Below are 19,246 nucleotides of genomic sequence, written 5' to 3'. Positions count from 1 at the left end.
CCAGGATTTTAACATAATTTTAAGTAAAAATATTCCAATTTCTTATTGGATGTTTCTCATTTTCACATTTCGACTGAAAAATTTGCCTTTACTTTGGAAACTATGTTGACAAGCAGCTGTATTTTTCAGCACTTTTAACTTCCACTCATATCAAGAGAACATCAAGGAATAATTCTTATTCTTCCAATTAAGACAGGATTTTTTTCCCCCAGTATTTACATATGCCATTTAGGACATAAAGCTATTAACTCATTTTTCATAGGTTGTTACACAGCATGTATTAGCAACAATAGTCTAATGTGCAAAACAAAAAAGAAGAAGAAGAAAAAAAATTTTTTAAAAGTGAGTCTGCTTCCTCATCCCATCCAGGTCCACTCCCGCTTCCATGAGATGTCTTGAAACTGAAAATATTAATCTGTTTAGAAGAGTTTCACTGCAATTTTTTGTCAAACCAGATAAGAAAAAAAAAAATATTTCCTGTATCTTTTTGCTAAGAAGGGGAAAATAACATTTAAAAGTAACAAAAATTAAGTATATAAATTAGTTCTGAACTTCTTGCTGACGCATTGTGACCTGATACTCCATGTCACAAAACTGAAGATAGCAGCATTATAAAGCAGTATGACCTTAAAAATGTTATAGGAAAGCTGATTTCTCTAGGCCCTTGTCTAAAAACTTTGAGACACTTTAGCATCTTTTGGGCAAAACCCAAAATGTGTGTCTTTTCAGTTTGGTAAGTTAAGATAAAAAAGATAGATTGTTGCAGTAAACCATCTTCACATAGAGCAGACTTCTATTTTTCATTGAAGCTAAACTTGCTTTTTCTAACACACATTTACTTCAGAAATATCTTTCAACATGAAGATTTTAATTTTTTATTTCCACTTAATTCTATTTGCTATGTAGCCGACTTTATAGCTCCTGTATACATAAATGACTTCTCCAGGCTAAAGAGCAGTGGCAGCACTGCAGACATGTAGAATTAGCTTATGCCTAACTGATAATATTTTTGCCATATCTCCAGATAAAATGAAGCCATGACTGAAACTATAATAGCCCAGACATTAAAAAACCTGAACAGCTCAGCATCTCAAAAGACTTTGCCAAGATTCTAGCCTACATATTCTTCCATTTGCTCCATCAGCATTTTTATAAAATGCTCTAAAGCCACTAGAAATCTAAATTTTAAAAATAACTATGCTACAGGAAATACAGGAGTATTACTTTTTATAATATACACCTCCTTTTCTAAAAAAAAAATTATTTCAAGTATCTTTAACAGACTAAAATATTTTAATTTGCAACACATAATTTTTCACAAAGGCAAACAAAACACCCCCCACATATATTCTATGTATCTCTTCTGCCCTATGATTTATAGATGCATAATTTCATAATAATATAATGTTATAGAACCCTTAAAACTTATTTAAGGATTTTTTTTTTTTTACAAAGATATAGAAAAATGCTCTTCTTCTGCTATTTAACAATATATTTATATTATTTTAAGTACCGAATTGCATTAGCAGTTTGGTCACTGCATATTTTACACTAAACTGGATCATTTGAGTTCCATTCACCTTTATGAAACCTCAAAGAATGAGTTTTGCATTGAACATCTGTCTCCAATGAAAAGTATATTAGGTGTCAGCTTTCAATTCACTGTATTTTATGGCTTCATAAGGTGGCACTTCTTTGCTAAAACAGACACATTGACATATTTAACAGTAGAAAGGCATTGATTCAAGTAAAGCTAATGTTCATAACCTGTATTTGTATGGAAAAAAAATCAAAATCCATTGAAAATGCACAACTCCCCCTATAATTGCAAGAAAGCAGTTGCAATGTTTTTATAGAATGGCAATAACATTAGGTATAATAAGAAAAACAACACTGAAAGTATGAGAAGAAAACCCAGAAATACGAAAGCTTTCAGGAACCTCTCAAGTATTGCCTAACTTCTCTTTTACCACAATCACCAGATTCCCCTTTAAAAGTCAAACAGTTGCACCTGAACACCTACCACTTGCAAACTGTGCACAACTGTCTGTAAGGTCACCCAGTTCCAGGGGACCTCATAAAACCAGGCTAGAGGTCCACGAAAAAATAATAGGAGAGAGTTCATGCCTTGCGTGTGTGCCCAAAAGGTTGAATACACAGCTTTCCTTACAGGTCTCAGAAAACCAGAGCCCTCAGAAGAAGAGAGGGACTGAAAGACCCAAGTACCCAAATCTAGTTGACTCCTCTATTACACTTGATGTAATAACTACAGTGCAGGACTGACTACAACTTGTTTATGGAGTTATCTTAATTGTACATTTTGTGTAGTAACACAAAACTAGTAGTTTACAAATAGAAATATTTCACTCAAGTGAATCTCTGAAACATCTACAATACTGAGGCACTACTGAAACAATGGCTACTGACCTCTCAATTCACATGGCATGTAAACCAAAGAAAACAAAATTTGATAAAAAAAATAAAGAAAACTAAGGTCAATGACTATACATATACAAAATTGGTTCTTTTCTGGCAAGGTTACTCTGTTCCCTACAATAGCTGACAGTAGGAGAAATAATTTTAAAACCATTGAAACATTATTACTTACTTGAAAAGGGACATATAAAAAATTCCAAAAGACATGCTGATGATAAAACTATAAAGCAGCTCAACTAAGTAAGAAACTGTATCAGTGCCAGCAGAATTACTGGAGGTATCAGTACTGTGGAATACCTTGATACTCATTTGATACTCATACATTTAAAATTATTTCCCACTGGCTCAATCTAAACAAACTGATGTTGAAAATACATATTGTGTTACAGAATGCTTAAGTAACAAGGTGAGCAAGAACACTAAGCTGACACAGATTTAACTCAGAATCAAAGAAAAACAGTTTTCTTGCAGAAGACTTACCATTCTCCAACCTCAAGCTTTACACCTTCTCCAACAAATTTTTAACATCTAGCTTTGTCTTCAACATGATGCCTCTCCTAACATCCTCACCTCTGTTCCTTTTCTCCAAGCCTCCTTCACTTTTGCACCCAAGCAACTTTTACATTATCAATATTATACAGCATCAAACAATATTCAGTGTTTGCATGTCCAATTCCTCAGCATCTTGCATTCCCTGGCCCCTCAGCTATAAGATTCTGTCCTATTAAGAAGAGGCCTCAGGACTGGAACCTTGGAGCCCAGCTTATGCCAGAGATGTAGTCAGTCCCACATGCTAAATGAAGCTGGATGGGATAAAAAGACAATATAGCCCCCTGAAGCTTGTAAATAAACTCTGGGAATGGGGAAAAAGATTAGAGGTCCACAAAACTGCCAAAGATGAAACAGGGAAACCATCTCTCTGTGCCTGTCCTAAACAACAGCCTGGTGAGGAGGCCCACTCCTCTTGATGTCAGCTATTTCACTTTTGCAGACATACACAAAGAAACAAGACAATACTAGAGACTAAAGCAGACAAGCAAACCCTTCAAATTGCCATTTTGCCTCTGCTAGAAGAGTTCTGTGGCCCAGGTGTGCTGACTCCCATAAGCAGCTTACTCAGGGTGAAATAGAACTTCGCAGTATCCACAAGAACATTCTACAAAGTTAAGCATATACAAAATTTGGAGTTTATCAGCAATGAAAGCATTCCCAAATGTTTCATCAGCTGCATACCTAATAGAAACAAGGCTAAGAGATCATTATGACTAGCAAGTCAGGTTAACACATCTCATGACTGCCCCTCTTGACTGAGACACCAAAACTCATCAGAGAGAAGAAGGACAGGAGACACAACATTTATGGCTACAATCTTCCTTTCCAGCAGACAAACCACAACACTGGCATGTCCCATTTTGAAAATGCTCTAATGTACAATATTGTATGAGTTAATCCTATCTGACACATGGATTTCATCTGCAATGTCCTTTTTCCACCCCCCAGAGTACAGACAGCTAAAATCTATTCAGCAATGGAGCTGTAATGACAAACTGTCCTCTCAGAATCTCTGAGCTTCTCTGACACAGTTTCAGAAGTAATTAGCAATGTGCACACAAAAGTACTATCAATTACTAAACAAAAACCCCCACAACAATGTCCATGCTAAATTAAATATCCAAAGTCTCAGGATTAAAAATTCTTTCAATATTATTTTCCAGCTGCACCATGTATCTCACTTTTCCAATTTATCAACTGGGTAAGGTCAAATTCTAGCTATGCCTACTTTCTGTTTGATATTCCATATATCATATTCATTGATATTATAAAGTGCAATATCCCAATAATGTTTTCTAGTTTGATTTGAACCCACATCAGACTATGCTGCTGCAAAACCATCACCATTTACATGTCCAGTAACATTTGTCTCAGTTTGAAAGACAGGTGCCTGCTAGGGAAGGCAGGAACCTCCCTTGGATTGGAGAATGGAAACCCCTTCCTCCAAATCAGTATAATTTTAAAATTAAGGGGCTCTCAGGGAAAGATATGAGGACAGGAATACCAGTTCTTTACTAGTATGTATAACAAGGCAAACAAAAGCAATAACAACTATGGAATCTGCAAAAAACAGACCAGGGAGCCCGTGACAGCCGAGACAGGGAAGGATGGAGGAGAGGCAGTGGGTCCCAGTGCCCCTGCAGGACTCTGAGAGCACTAAGCTGGAACAGCAGGAATGACCAAAAGGTCCTGGGCTGGTGGAGGAGATGTATCAGAGAATTCAGTAATTGGGCTCCGAGCCAGCCCCGCTGCCCCAGCCCCTCCAGCACTGCTCAGGGTTTCTCTGTGCTGCAGCCCTGTACCACCTGCCCTGCTGGGACTCTCTTTGTCTCTCTAAAAAAATGTCCTAAAACACCATCACTTGGTCAAACTGCTTCAAAGAGTTTCAGCCATATACTTGCCTAAAATACTACTTTCTTTTAAAAATCTGTATTTCTTTGAAAATATTATGTGTCCTTGTTGAGTGCTAGTACAGATGAATGACAAAAATATAAGTGATACAAAACATGAACCAAAATGGCAAAAGTTTAATGAAATGCATAATTTCCTTTATAAATTGAGAAATTTTACTGCATGAAAACTGCCATAAGGCCACTTACAGTGAAGCCACACAAGATACAGACAGAGCAAGCTAAGATGTGGATACACACAGTATTATCTGCTCCATGTTACTTACTCATCCATGCATATAAAGATCGACTATATATCACACATCCCTTCTCTATTTAAAGTTTATCCAAATTGTGCAGTAATTAAACAAAATCTGAATTCTGAGTTAACATACACTTACGAATAATAATTATTTGAATTCACTTTATTTTGAATGTGAATTTTAACTTAATTGAATTGTTAATTTTACTAACAATGTCTACACAGGAATTCAAAGCAGTCTGGCAAATCACTATAATTTCAATTCAACAAGCTCTGAGAAATGGAAAGCCTGGTGCAAGAAGGTGTGGGGGAATGCATTAAGCAAATGAACTGCATATGCTGCTTAATTAAAAGAAGGTTGTGCCCATTTAGATCTGCAGTGCAGAACTTGGTGTCCATACGAAAAATCAGATATTTAATTACAGTTGGCATTTCAGAACCTCCTGCTGGTTGCTACTTTCTTGTTCAAAGAGTGACCTCATTCCTAAACTTATCACTGAGACAACACTGTTACAAACTGCAAACAAGCTTCTATTTGTTTTAGAGTGGATCACTAAAACTTCATTGTTTAAAACGTTTAAACAATATATTGAATCCTTAATGGAATGTGCGGCTTCCAATTCAAAAAACAGTCACTTGGATTACTACCTTGTGGCAATTGGAAAGAAAAGTTCTGAATTTTGTTCTGGTTTTGCATAGACGATTTAATATTCAAAATAAATTAATTCAAACAGAAGTACCACACAAATATGTAATTTAAAACACCTGCCACTTTTGCAGCTGTGGATTCATAACTGAAAAATGGGTATTGTCTACCTGCAAAATATTGTGTTCTATTGACATGGTGTTTATTGACCCCCTCTGTCATAACATAAGTGATATTTCCTTCTCTTTCTCTTAAAAAAAGATTAAATAAAGCAATATAGAATGATGGAAGACACTGGATATACTCTGTTACTGTATGGTACCACTGAGATGGTTTAACTACAGCATTTACCATGACAAGACACTGCCCATGCCTCACCAGAACAGATTTTCAGAATTTTTTTTTTTTAATTAAATAAATCCCCCAAAACCATATACACCAAATTTAAAACTTCTCATCCAAATTTTCCTCCAAAATCCCATCAAATAAAGTTTTGTGTAACATTAGCTTCTGAATATTTTTCTTCTCTTTATTTAATGAGAGGAATTACTGGCATGCCTCCCTTAGGATGAGGTATTGTGTAAGCATCTATTTCTTTGGTAGTATCCTCTGTATTTACAGAGATCACACAAAAGCCATTTTCCCCTGAGTGTTCATAGCAAACAATATATTATTTCCCAGCTCAAAGTTTCTAAATTCCACCTTCTTGAATAATTCGTACATCTCAAGGTATTGGCTCTCTCCTTGCTGCCAGGGACAATCTCACTTGCTCTTTTTCATGTGTACCTGATCTTTTATTTCTTTAATTTTGGCTTGCATCCCCTTCTGACAGCAACAAGCTTTGTCTTCACACAGCTGATGTACAGCTGCAACCAGTAAATCCCCAGGTCCCAGCTATGCTAGGTCAAACCCCTCTATGCACAGCTACTACAAGTCCTAGCATGCAGTGCCTTGGGCAGCAATTATTAGACTGCTTGGTCAGAGAAGGACTATCTAATGGCTCCTTCTGTTCAAGAAAGTCAGTACACCATATTCTGTAGGATACTATCAATAAAAATGGAAGACATAAGTGGAGGCAGCAATTAGCACCATCAAGTTAATGGTATAAGTACAGAAAATACATGCAAAAACAAAATAATTAAAAGGAAATATGAAAGAAAACTAAACATGGAATGCGTAACGTTCAGTTATGCTATTCACAGAAACACACTGGAAGCAAATTACTCATTAGCTTTTCTAACACTAATATTTGCTAATATTTGTGCTATATGGTGGTAGCAATCACAACTTCAATTTTGAAGAGCAAAGAAATCTGAAATCCCAGCTAACAGTATAAGGAGTTCTCATACTGCCCAGTATCTGCCTTCCATCTCATTGTACCTTACCTAGTAGGTTTGTGAGCCACAGGGCCAAATCCTCCTTCATGGGCAGCAGGTTGGCCTCATGTCTACTTGCAAGCCACTGACTGTACTGATGCATATCAGAGAGGCCAGGCCCACGTGCCTTGGGGCTCAAGGCAGTGCACATTGCTTATCTGCTTGTTGTACCTGTGCAATGACATAAAAAGAAAAAAAAAATAAAGTTCTTCATCATGCCAAATAGAGTCTCACATGCTCCATTTTTAGAATCGTAGGAAATAATCCTGTCCAGGATATAATCCCCATCTCTGGAAGTGTCCAAGGCCAGGTTGGACAGCTCTTTGAGCAACCTGGTCTAGTGGAAGGTGTCTCTGCCATGGTAGGGGAAGGGGTTGGAATGAGGTGTCTTTAAGGTCTCTCCCATTCTGTGATTCAAAAATGACAACAGTAATTATGAGTCCGAGAAATCAGATATAAGACAAACAGATGTGGACCTAACACACAGTTGCAAACACCAAAGACTAAAACTTTGTTAATTTTTTTTTTTTTTTTGCAAGTGATTAAATCATACAGATAAATGTTAACTTCATCTGTATTCACCAGGCTACACGTTGCCAATGCAACAAAACACACTGCAAGGAATTAGTAAAATAAAATGAAAATAAACACTTAATACAAAGCTAACAATTCACTATGGTGTCTGACCCAATACCCATTCAGATGAACTGGAGAGCTTCAGAGATTTTTGGATCATGTCCAGGAAAAACACAGCAACAAACAAATTACATTCCTACATAAACTTATTAGCAATTAATAAATGGTGCAACCAAATGGAAACAATCCATTCTACAGCTTCAAAATTATTAAAGAAAAAAACTACACCAAAATATATAGACTGAATAGATTTATTTCTTCAGAAAGCAGCAGAACAGCTAGTGTTGGTCACTCAAACTTGTCAATTCCCAAATTCTCCTCTGTTTCAGTAATGACTTACTGAAACTTTAGTTTCAGGTGAGACAACTAACCTTTAACACATGATGTATTAATGTTGTCAATCACAGGAACCACTGTTGTTAGAACCACTGAACCCATATATCTGTATCTGAAGGGCTAGTAGCCTACAACAACCAGCAGACACAAAGTCTTGTTTAGATGACACTAGACAGACATTAAGTGAATGTGAGACCATCAGGAATAGTCCTTTGCCTATTGTCAACTGGCTGATCCACACTAATTGTAGTAAGACATGTCAAGGGGCTTCAATTTATGATAATCTGCAAATTCTTTCTGTCCTTTGCATACCTTTCATATCAGGTAAGAGATACTTGCCACTTAAAAACAGCAGCAGAAAAACAGAACAATTTTTTTTGCTATCCATTATGGCCTGAATAACAAAAATACTGAAAACAATTTCTTTGTCAAAAAAAGAAAATATTTACTAAATATAAAAAAATGCCTTTCCATAAAATTGTACTGTAACTGACTTTTACAAATGTATGTAATGGTACTTGGGATATTTTAATACTTAAATTAAAATACTCCAGCATTTTTACCATACACTGTGTAACTAAACTTCATGTTTGCAAAAAGTTCTGTGTAAGCTCTTGTTGACAGTACCTCACACCTGAGGTTTAGCTTGCCCTTGAGTTAGGCACATCTTTCACTACAAATAGACTTCTTACTGAAATTAGATAAATTTTCAGTTGGGGAGAAGCAAAAATATGCATAAAGATGTATTCTCTTACACAAACACATTTCTGCATTATGAGTAGATTTCATTATGAGTAGATTTTTCTAAAAAAACAAACAAACAAACAAACATTACGTATCAAAGTTTCTTTGAAAGCAGAAAAGTTTAAAGCAGACTAAAGTACATAACTTATGGACAGCTCTGTTGTGAAACTGACTTTGTAAAAATGTCAGCTTGGATTTATGGCTTCCTGGTTAATTAAATTCAAATCATACCTGCAAGGCTGCAAGGGAGAGGAGGGAGAGGACTTGGATTGTGAGCTCTGCAAAAATCAATCTGGAATGTCACTCTCAAAATAGATTGATTCAGACTAGAAGCTACCAATAGCTAAGGAATTTCAATGACAGTATATTTAAAGTGTATTTAAAGGACACTCAGAACCACATGAATTAGCCTTTCAAATCACTGCTTCATTTTGGATGGAAACAGAGGCAAGACAGGTAACTAAAACCATTTGTCTTCAAAGATTATGGGAAAGATCAAGTATCTATCACATACTTGCTTTCCAGAAAGAGCAAATAATTTTGACCACTTTCTGGAGTCTAATCTCCACTGATACAGTGAGGAGAGTCAGAACTGAAATTAGTTTTGTTCTCTTGAATTGCCTCTGCAATGATAGTGGTAAAATTCAGTTTAAAAAAAAAAAAAAAAAAAAAAAAAAAAAAAAAAAAAAAAAAAAGAGATCTTATTCCTGAGTGCATGTATCTAAAATTTTAGGAATATCCTGCAATTTATTTCTCTTTACTTACAAATTGGAAAAATACAACAGGAAAGCAGAACTACTTTACTAAAGGAACCAGTTAGACCCTGCACTTCTTCACTGGGAGTAATTTCACAGTTCATACATGCTTTGTGGAGGGAGTTAGACTGGATGACACTTGGAGGTCCCTTCCAACCAAATTTATTGCTATTTGATATTTCATGGGCACACAGAGCGATATTAATCATGAAACCCTACACAGGGTCCGCCAGGCTAGAAGGGTAAAAACTGGCACATACACTGAGCTGGGTTGTGTCAAGAAGAAAACAACAGGCTATAGCCTTTTCTTTCACCCTACTTCATCACTTCCAAGACCATGTATAAGAATTTCCCTATGGGAACCTGGGGCTAACTAATCACCAACATTATGATATGCCTGACAGTCAGCCAGATACAATACAGGCTGCTGACACTGGTGGGGCTGAAGTAATTCTGTGGTCTCAAAGCTACATTTTAGACAAGACAAAACAGAAGGAAGGCTTCTTTAACAGCTACATGGAAGCAGTCTTGGTTTCCACATCAATCTGTGGAAGAAGCACTGCAGAGAAGAGAACTGGGGGAGTAGGGATGTTATTTCAGTTTGCCCCTAAAATACAGCATTGTCTTTAAATACATTTCCTACTGACCTAACTCAGCAATCAGGCGGCTGTGTAAAGTCCCAAGAAACTTTTGGGAATCATTCAAGGAAGAAAAGTGGGAAAACAAAGATTTTGGAAGATGCAAGGGTGCTTCAGTTTCTTAGTAACTGTGGTAGTAAGAAGAAGAAAGAGAGACAAGAAGGGTATTCTGAGTTTAAGGTAGTTTTCATAAGACACATTCTCAGAATGAGAAACTAGAAAGATAACAAAAGCCAGACAAACAGGTGACAAAAGTCTCTAGAAGATGAAAATTATTCATGCATTTCTATACTTGGACTAGGTCTGCTTGAAATAGTAGCTCTGAATTAAAATAATGCCTGTACTAATTTGTGAAGTGGGCATGCAAAGTGAGGACTGGGGAATAATAAAGTTAATACTGCTGAAGAGCCTGAAGAATCACAGCTAAATTACATACAAGTCAACCTTACCTCTGTGTAAGTTTTCTTTGATTTCATTTTCAAAAAACCCTCAAATTTTTCCCTTCCCTACTACTTTTCTGGAAAACTGCCCTAAATTTCAGTAAAATCCTCAAAATTCCTACCTTGGACATTAAAACTGCGCTTTTAAGGAGCAGAGTATCTCCTGTCACAGACTCTACAAGGGATACTGGAGATCAGTTATCAAACTGCAAGCATCAGAAACTTTCAAGCTCTGAATTATTCTTTATGCAAATACTGACTGCTGCTGAACCTGTTAAATTCAACTTAAGCCTTCACAATACTTCAGTACCAAAGCACCCAAATTTCAATAAAAAGTTCATCCACTTCACCAATTGTACTAGCACATACATATTGGAACTTCATCACAGAGTAGCTGGCATCCATGAAGAAGGCAAAATGAGATAGTTATGTGAAGGTGACAGCAACTGAGAACTGAGCTCCTTCAAGATTTGTTTGAAGATTCTTCGGTGGTGAAGGCCAGGCCCTTGTTTCATCACTCAGATACCTTCAAATCTTTTGCATAAAATGTCTTAATATATTATTTTTTAGTGAACTGAAGAAAAGTTTGTTGACAATTTATCAGTGAGGAACGTGGTCAGAGGAATTGACTAACTTGCATCAGAGGTAGACAGCAGCTTTCAAGGATACATCACCACAGCTGAGGCAAGCCTCTGACTCCAACAACTATTCATCCTTTCCTTTTGGCAGACAAAGTATGAACAAAGTAGCCAAAAAATACTGAGTTTCCTAATCTCACTACTTTCTAACAGTAACATCAAGTCATCATATAAACAGCCGTTTAAAACTAGCCAACACAAACATGTCAAATATTTTACAGAATGTTACACTTCTCTATAAACTGTTGAGGCTGACGTGATATGCAGAAGCATTTTCAAAACTTACCGCTAAATGCTTTAAAGGAACTGCTTCCCCTACTATTCAGAATGTAGACAAGGAACAGTCTTTGACTACGTTTCATCCTGTTTTGTTACAGTTCATATGAATGTGGTACAATACTTTTTTCGACCTCTCTAAATAAGAGGATGGCATCTCAAATTCTTAGCCTTATTGTCTAGAAGAAGAATTCAGTGTGGGATGGTTTACAGTACACCCAGAAATGTGTATCAGATTCAACACACTAAAAGGTCCTATTTCTCTCTGCTTGCTCCTACTGAACAGTGAAGTTCTTATTTTGCTCTACAGTAGTGCATTCAGTTATCTCTGTATTGCAGTTCACTGCTTGTATTTGGCCAGCAGTGTAATCTTACACTATCTGATGTTTGTTATCAGATCATCAGGTGAAAGCAATGAGAATCAAACAAGTGATTATCTGTGTTTCTACTGGCTTTTGTTGGGGTTAATGGGTAGGAAAAAATGAATCATGATACACTAGTCAAAACACACAGGGGGCAAAGACTATTTAATCTAGAAAGTAAAACTGGATGCACAGTGAAGCATGCACATTTGCAGATCCCCAGATTCAATTCCCTTTCCTATTCCAACCACGCTCCTTACCTGTAAAATTGTGATAGTTTTCTTCAATGAAGTATAAAAAGGGAGGAAAAGATATTCTGTTTAGGAAAAATGTATATAATAAAAGCTTGCATGTATGCATAGATATACATACAAAGAAAATACATGTGCTCCACCCTGCTACCTAATCATATTTACTCCAAATCACCAATTCAGTTCCAGCATACAAAATATACTGAGCAGCTGTTGGCCATGCAGTGCCCTTTACACCATATGAGTTTCACTGTCACTTCAACCTGGTTCCCAATTACACCATGCATTAATTCTCAAACAAAAAGGGTCTTGAACCATTCTTTCAGCTTACTCCTACAGAGAGTCTTTCCAGGTCAGGAATAAAGAAGTCTTGCTGAGTCACTTGCTCTTTATGACTTGACTTAAGAATTAGCACAGAAGTCAAGTATCCAGTGAAACAAGCATTTTTCTTTGTATTCAGCTAGAAAAAAATAAAAATAGGTTAAAAGTGTCTATGGAGGGAAAGAATCATAAAGCAAATGCAGAACTCCCTACAGTGATGAGTCAAATCACCTCTGACACAAAGGTCCTACATGATGTGCCCTTTGCACCTCAACAGTTTGGCACTGTGCAGATACCAAGTTTGGCCACTGAGGCACCACTGCCTAGCATGCAAGTGCATGGCTCTGTGCAGGTGGCAGCCAAGCCAGAGTCAGCCAGAACTGAAGATCTGCACATATGCCAGTTCAGTGGCCTAGCTGCTCTACACAGCTGGAACAACTGGAACAGAAGATGGCATAACTCTGCCTCAGACCCTGGGTTCAAAGACTCTTTCATACATCTCCACAGGACTAAATATGCAGACTTTAAGCCTCTACAATGAGATCTGTTATAATATAACTGAGGAAGCATATTAGCCACCAATTTTAGAAGAAACTAAACCTCATAACAAAACTGTGCAACTGCTTTACTGTCTGTGATAGAGAAAACAGACAGCAATTTAGACAAGATCAGCAAGTTTTTCTCTGAAAGAACTGGAACTTGAACACTAGACTGTACATTGGCTTTGACAGAGGGGTATCAGCTACAAATGCAGACAATCTCCTGCTGTCTTAGAGAGAAGGTAATGCTATTGGAAAGCAGCCAGCCTGGAAGGAGAGGAGACAGAGGATCAAAAGTCAGAACAGAGCTCATGAATGTATCTGGCAAGGGTCTCTGCTGGATCTCCCTGCTAGTTCTAATCACCTCAAGCAGATGGAAAAGAACAGAACTTTTGAAACTACTAGAGTTTAAGTGGACTGTGTGAAGCATTCACTAACTGTAAAAGCAAGTTGAGTACAAAAACGGCGTTAAGAGTCAATGTTCATAAACAGATTAAGTTGCAGAATAAGATGCATAATTCTGCAAGTAGAAATGAAGCTGCCCACAATTTGGGACCCATATTACAATCACCACCTTGACATCATCAAGTACCAGTTTTATAGACATGACACAACCAAGGATAAATACATTAGCATTTTAAAACTTCAGTTTTCCTGTCTCAGTGTTGACATATTTTTCAGATTCAGAGAGAATACCACCAGTTCACAGACTAAAGGCTGCTCTTGCTTTTCCACCCCCACACCCATATATATACATATGTGAATACACACATATATGCAGAAAGAAGGAAAAAAATATATATGAATGCCTTCCTTTGAGAGCCACAAAAATAATGAAAAACTTCTGAATTTTTAAAGTGAGGAAACTGTTCCCTATGGTGAGATCTGCTAGACAGTGGAATGACTTTCCCAAATGAAACTGTGAAAGCTCACTTTCTTGAAATCCTAAAAATGGACTAAAAGAACCAGTAAGGAAAAAAACCAGACTTGTCACTCACTGTTACATGTTACTTAGTCAATCTTTACTACCTTCAATTTCCAGTTTACTACAGAAGAGTAATCACTCTCATTTTGTCCATTTACATAGGTAAAAACAAACACAATAATTTTTAAAGTCATTCTGCTACTACCTTGCATATTTCCTCTTGAAGAACTACTTGCAGAGCTTTCTGTTCTGTAAGAAGCAGGTCATTCTTGTCTGCATTATCACACACGTACCTTACATGTAATCTTAACTTCGCTCACTACTATAAACAAGCAGATAAAACATAAGCTGACAAATGCAGCAAGCATATCTTTATAAGAAAATTTAATTTTTCTAGGTATTTTATTATCCTTTTAAACTATACCACAAACAATTTAGCCCAAAGTTTCTGGAGTTTTCCCAGATTAACTTGGAGCATACTGTACATTAGGAGCAGGGGGAGGGGCACTGAAGGGGAACCACCATCTGAAACTCATTAATCAATTAGAATTTTTCATGGCTTACATCAAAATGGGATCTACACTGATAGAGTAAGTTTTAATCATAAGAAGCCTTTGTCCTTTATGTTATGAATATACATTACAAATGTGTGCAGTACTTTGAGTGGAGGATGGAGAACCTGGCACAACAGCTTATCAATACTTTATACCTGTAAGGCCCTTGTTTGAGGCCAGAGCAGAACAAAGTTAACTGCACTTAAAAATCTGTTCTAATCATTGGAAACCTAGATATTTTCAGGACTATGCCTAGTAGAAACAATTTTATTGCCTTCATAATGTCTCCCTTACCAAAAGAAAAGCAGAAAGTCTTTCTCACACAGACAAAACCAAAACTTTCAGAATATTCACTATCTACTAGCTCATAAAATTACAAATTCTGAAAACTGAGCCTGATTCCTAACACTGTCCAAAACCTTTGAAATTGACTCCTCTTTGTCTGGTTCTTACTATATATTTTTCTGCTTGTCTATGCAAAATAGCCATTAAAAATTAGTACAAAAGAAGTTTCAACCTTCACCAGTTAGAAAAAGAAATACATATTTAAACTGACATATCACATATCACAAGAAGTAGAAGTATCCCTTGCTGCAAGGACTCTATGCAGACAGTACTATAAGCAGACTTCCAATCATCAGCTTTGCTTTTAATTAAGATGTTAATTTCTAAATTTAGTCCTGAAATCAGTGTTAAGATTAGCTGAGAGGTGTAAAGTGGAGTTGAAGAGGTACTGTGGATAGTAAGTGTCCCAATTTAAATAAGACTGTAGGTAAAATAAATAAAGTGACCAAATAAAGGATAAAGTAAGCAGCAGCTAGAACTTCAGGGTAGTATTGACTCTTCAGCACTTCAACACCTTCATATAGGTTTGACCATGGTTCCAACAAGGGCAGTATAATCCTGATCAGACAGCCTACGGCACCATACAATATGAATTTAGGAATGCCCTATTTAGAAACTTCCCAATAAATCACAATCCACGTCACAATACCCTCATAAAACTGTTACACTTGGCACAGCATCTGCTTCTCAATGAAACAAAAAATACATAATTTAATGTACATGGAAAACCAATAATACTTTGTTCATTTTTCATTGCAAAGTAATGTCAGAAGTATGCTGGAACCGCACTGGGGAGCCTGCCATGCATGCGTCCTGGTGTCCCAGGAGCTCTGCTAGAAGCGTGCAGAGACAGCAGGCTCAGATGACACCACTGCACCAGGATGCACACAGCAATCCTAGATAAGGACAGCAACCTTCACTCCTCACACGTAGAGCGCTAGTCAAGAAACAGACCCTTCTTAAAAGCGAAACTCCGTCCTCGGAGATTTGAATCTGGAGCCTGAAGAGGAAAGCAAGAGCCCTGGCAGGCGGCTTTTGGCACAAGAGGGGTCTCGCCTCTGTCCCGGGGGCGGCGAGCAGGGACCGGCCCGCGCTGCTGCGGAGCGCGGCCTCACATGCGGATGCTGCATTCCCGCGGGCGCCGCGGACACAAATCCGCCCTCCTCCTCCCGCACTACGGGCGCCCCAGGGCTGCCTAGAGAAGCCACAAAGATCAACCAGAGGTTGGGGCCAGGGGTGAGAGCACAGTAAGAGCCACCCCCCGTCCCTTCTTACCCGCCCCGCTTCCAGCCGCCGCGGAGTCCGACGCGTTCGTCCTCCTCGGGGCCCCTCCGTAGTCAGGCTGAACTAATGGCTTTGCCATGAGTGCTGGAAGTGCTGCTCCCAGGTCTGCCCCTCGGGGGCAGGACCAAGCAAACCCGCCGCGGCCCCCGGGCCCTCCGCGCGATTCCCAGAGCAGCCCGCCAGCGGCCGCAGCCTCCCCGCGCTGGGCTCGGGAGAACCACGGGTGGACCTCCGCCGCACGCCCACGCACACCCCCATTCTGCCACCGCCATGCTTTCAAACTCCCACGGCCAGAGAGCGGGAGGGGAAAAAACCCCACACCAAAACCCACAAACCCCACAGACGGCGGCAGCACCCACCCCCGTCGTGCTGAGCCCCCGACGAACTCCCGCAGGCGCCCCAGGACAGGGGTGAGGAAGGAAACAAAAGCACCTACTCCCCACCGAAGAACCGCCGGGCAAAGATCACCTTCCCGCTTCGCTCCGGCCCCTTTCTCTTTAAACTCGAGAGCAGCCGGCGAGACACACAAAACGCCTTCAATTTAAAGGAGCCCGCGTGGCGAGCTCCGCCGCACGGCCGACAGCGAGCCCCGCTGCTGGGCCGGGCAGGGCAGGGCAGGGCTCCCACCTTGGCCGGGGCGGGCAGGAAAGCAGACAGAGCTCCCACCTTGTCTGGGAGGAGGAAGCAGGCAGGGCTCTCACCTTGGCTGGGGCGGGTAGGAAGGTAGACAGGAGAGCTCCCACCTTGGCTGAGGCGGGTAGGGAGGCAGGGCTTCCACCTTGGCTGGGAGGGGGAGGCAGGCAGGGCTCCCACTCTGGCTGGGGCGGGTAGGGAGGCAGGACTCCCACCCTGGCTGGGGCAGACGGGCAGGGTTCCCACCCTGGCTGGGGGAAGCAGGCAGGCAGGGCTCCCACCTTGGCAGGGAGGGGGAAGCAGGCAGGGCTCCCACCTTGGCTGGGAGCAGGCGGGCAGGGCTCCCACCTTGGCTGGGGGCAGCCGGCAGGGCTCCCACCCTGGCCCGGGCAGGGATCCCGGGTCGCACTCGCCGCCCTCTTGGGCGCGGCTGGGCACGCTGGCAGCAGTCGTGTTGCCTCTCCTCATACTTCTGTCCGCTCAGCTCGATGCTCTTTGGGAAACCCGGTTTTGATTTTTGTTTGTTTATTTTGTTTCCGTTTGGTTTTGGTGGGGTTTGGCTTGTTTTTACACTTCCCCTCTTTTCCCCCGTTTTCTTTTCTTTTTTTCCTCTCTGACACCGATTTCCTATACTTCAGCAGTCCGCGTTGACTGAATGGAAGTTTAATACTTAGTTTTTTCAGAGGGACGGCAAACACAGTTCACACTGATTTACCCTTGAAATGCTGAGAGATTATATTACAGCCCTTGGCAGCGAGTTGATTCTTGGTTCCATTTCTCTTTTATTATTGCTCCTCGTTCCAAGACTCATGGTTGTAGAAATGGAAAGAAAAGAATAAAAGAAAATATTACATCCAAGATAAAACTCTTTAGTTTGACTATTATCCCTGGCGTTTTTTTAACACTTAGACACATCTTTTAATTATCACTTTTTTTTTTTTTTTCCTAACCTGGATAAAGTAATATTTTGTCGAACTTTCTTCTCTCCAAAACCATTTCATGCCACCTTGTACATCTTGAATAAAAAAGTATGCATTCATAAACTGATCATTCATATCATACATTTTAAAGAGTGATGGATAGAGGTTTGTTCTTGTTATCTGTGCTTCATTTGCAAAGTTAACTTTTAGCACACTGTTATTTCAGACATTTCATTCTCACCTTATGTCATTTTTTGTCCTACTTCAACATTTTGTTAAAAGTCATGGATAACCTTCTCCAACTGTTGTTTGTTCACTTATTCCTTGCACAGCAAAGCCCCTTTTGTGAATTCAATAGCGGGAAACAGATGTTCAGACTTCTGCTTCTCTTAATGCATGAATGTAGATTGTCTTGTTGAGTTTCTTAATGGTATCATGCTATCACTTTCAATAAGTGTTCCAGATGAACAGTGCATTTATTCTTCTCTTTCAGTATCGTGTCACTTAATTAAATTGTTCTAGCCAAAACACATTATGTATAATTATACTGAAAGAGTTATTTTAACTTGATTGCTGAAACACTCATCAAACTGACCATTATTTTTTTATTTACATTAATTTCTTTGTACACTAATCTGCTGGGAAACCTGATTTGTGTAATTAATGCTGGGCTGTTTCTCAAAAATTGCACTATAAGTAAATTCCTATTCTCTGAGTAGCAGATATTCATTCCAATTAAATGCACTCGTTATTTATTGTATTCCTATACTATTATTATGCTTTTCTGATGGGCTATTAACTGCTGTGCTGTTACTTAAATGAGAGCAATTCATCAGCATGCTGATATAGTTAACTATGAGGAGTTCTAGCCATGTACTGTGTGAGTAACAGCACAGAATTAAATTACTTACTAGTTTTGATCCAGTTAGCAAAATTTTAATGCTTCTGGGCATAACTGTTTTCATTGGCTCTTCCATTTATTTTTTTTCCTCAGAAAAAAAAAAGGAAAAAAAAAGCTTTCAAAAATATATCCTAAAAATGCACTGGGTTGGAACTGATGGTGAGCAGATGAGCTGATTCCTGCATGCATTTGATTATCATATGATATTTTTGCCTGACCTTAAGAAAGATTTTATTTGTTACTTAAGAAGAAGCAGCAATTTAAATCCAATTTATATCAACTCAACATAAAAATCATCTCGGGACAAGAAGATAAATTCATTAAAATGTCCCTTGTAGTTAAAATTCCTGCCAATTTCTAGCAAAGTTGAAAAACATTATCCCAAGCAACAGCTACTAGAAGATTCTCATGGCTCATGTTCTCTAGAAGTCACAAGATTCCTAAGTTTAGGTAGGAGCAGTTCTGTACAAGGAGTTAAGCTGAGACTTTTCCAGATGCCATGTAATAAATCTTTGAGCATTTGCATAGGTACCAGTGGAAAGGACTAGAAAAGCTGTTCTAAGATTTTGAATCTGAAGTTGGTTGTG

The 19,246-nt window shown here is 38.9% G+C and overlaps 1 protein-coding gene across 3 annotated transcripts in view; it reads right to left on the bottom strand.

Annotated features, from left to right (window-relative positions):
- GAS2 (growth arrest specific 2) overlaps positions 1-16,834 on the bottom strand; it is an 87,913-nt gene extending 71,079 nt beyond the window's left edge. The window contains exons 1-2 of one of the 3 annotated variants that reach the window (XM_079310099.1): positions 16,642-16,834; positions 7,171-7,332 (exon numbers count right to left, since the gene is read on the bottom strand). In XM_079310099.1, coding sequence (XP_079166225.1) covers positions 7,171-7,312 — 142 coding nt within the window. In that variant the 5' untranslated portion in view covers positions 7,313-7,332; positions 16,642-16,834. Of the gene's footprint in view, positions 1-7,170; positions 7,333-16,196; positions 16,394-16,591 lie in introns of those variants that run through there. The other 2 variants (XM_079310101.1, XM_079310100.1) reach the window with 2 other exon arrangements.
- Positions 16,835-19,246: the final 2,412 nt, after the last annotated feature.

Source organism: Erithacus rubecula (genome assembly GCF_903797595.1).
Source record: "Erithacus rubecula genome assembly, chromosome: 6".
Taxonomy (NCBI): Eukaryota; Metazoa; Chordata; class Aves; order Passeriformes; family Muscicapidae; genus Erithacus; species Erithacus rubecula.
This window is presented reverse-complemented; position numbering and strand designations above follow the sequence as displayed.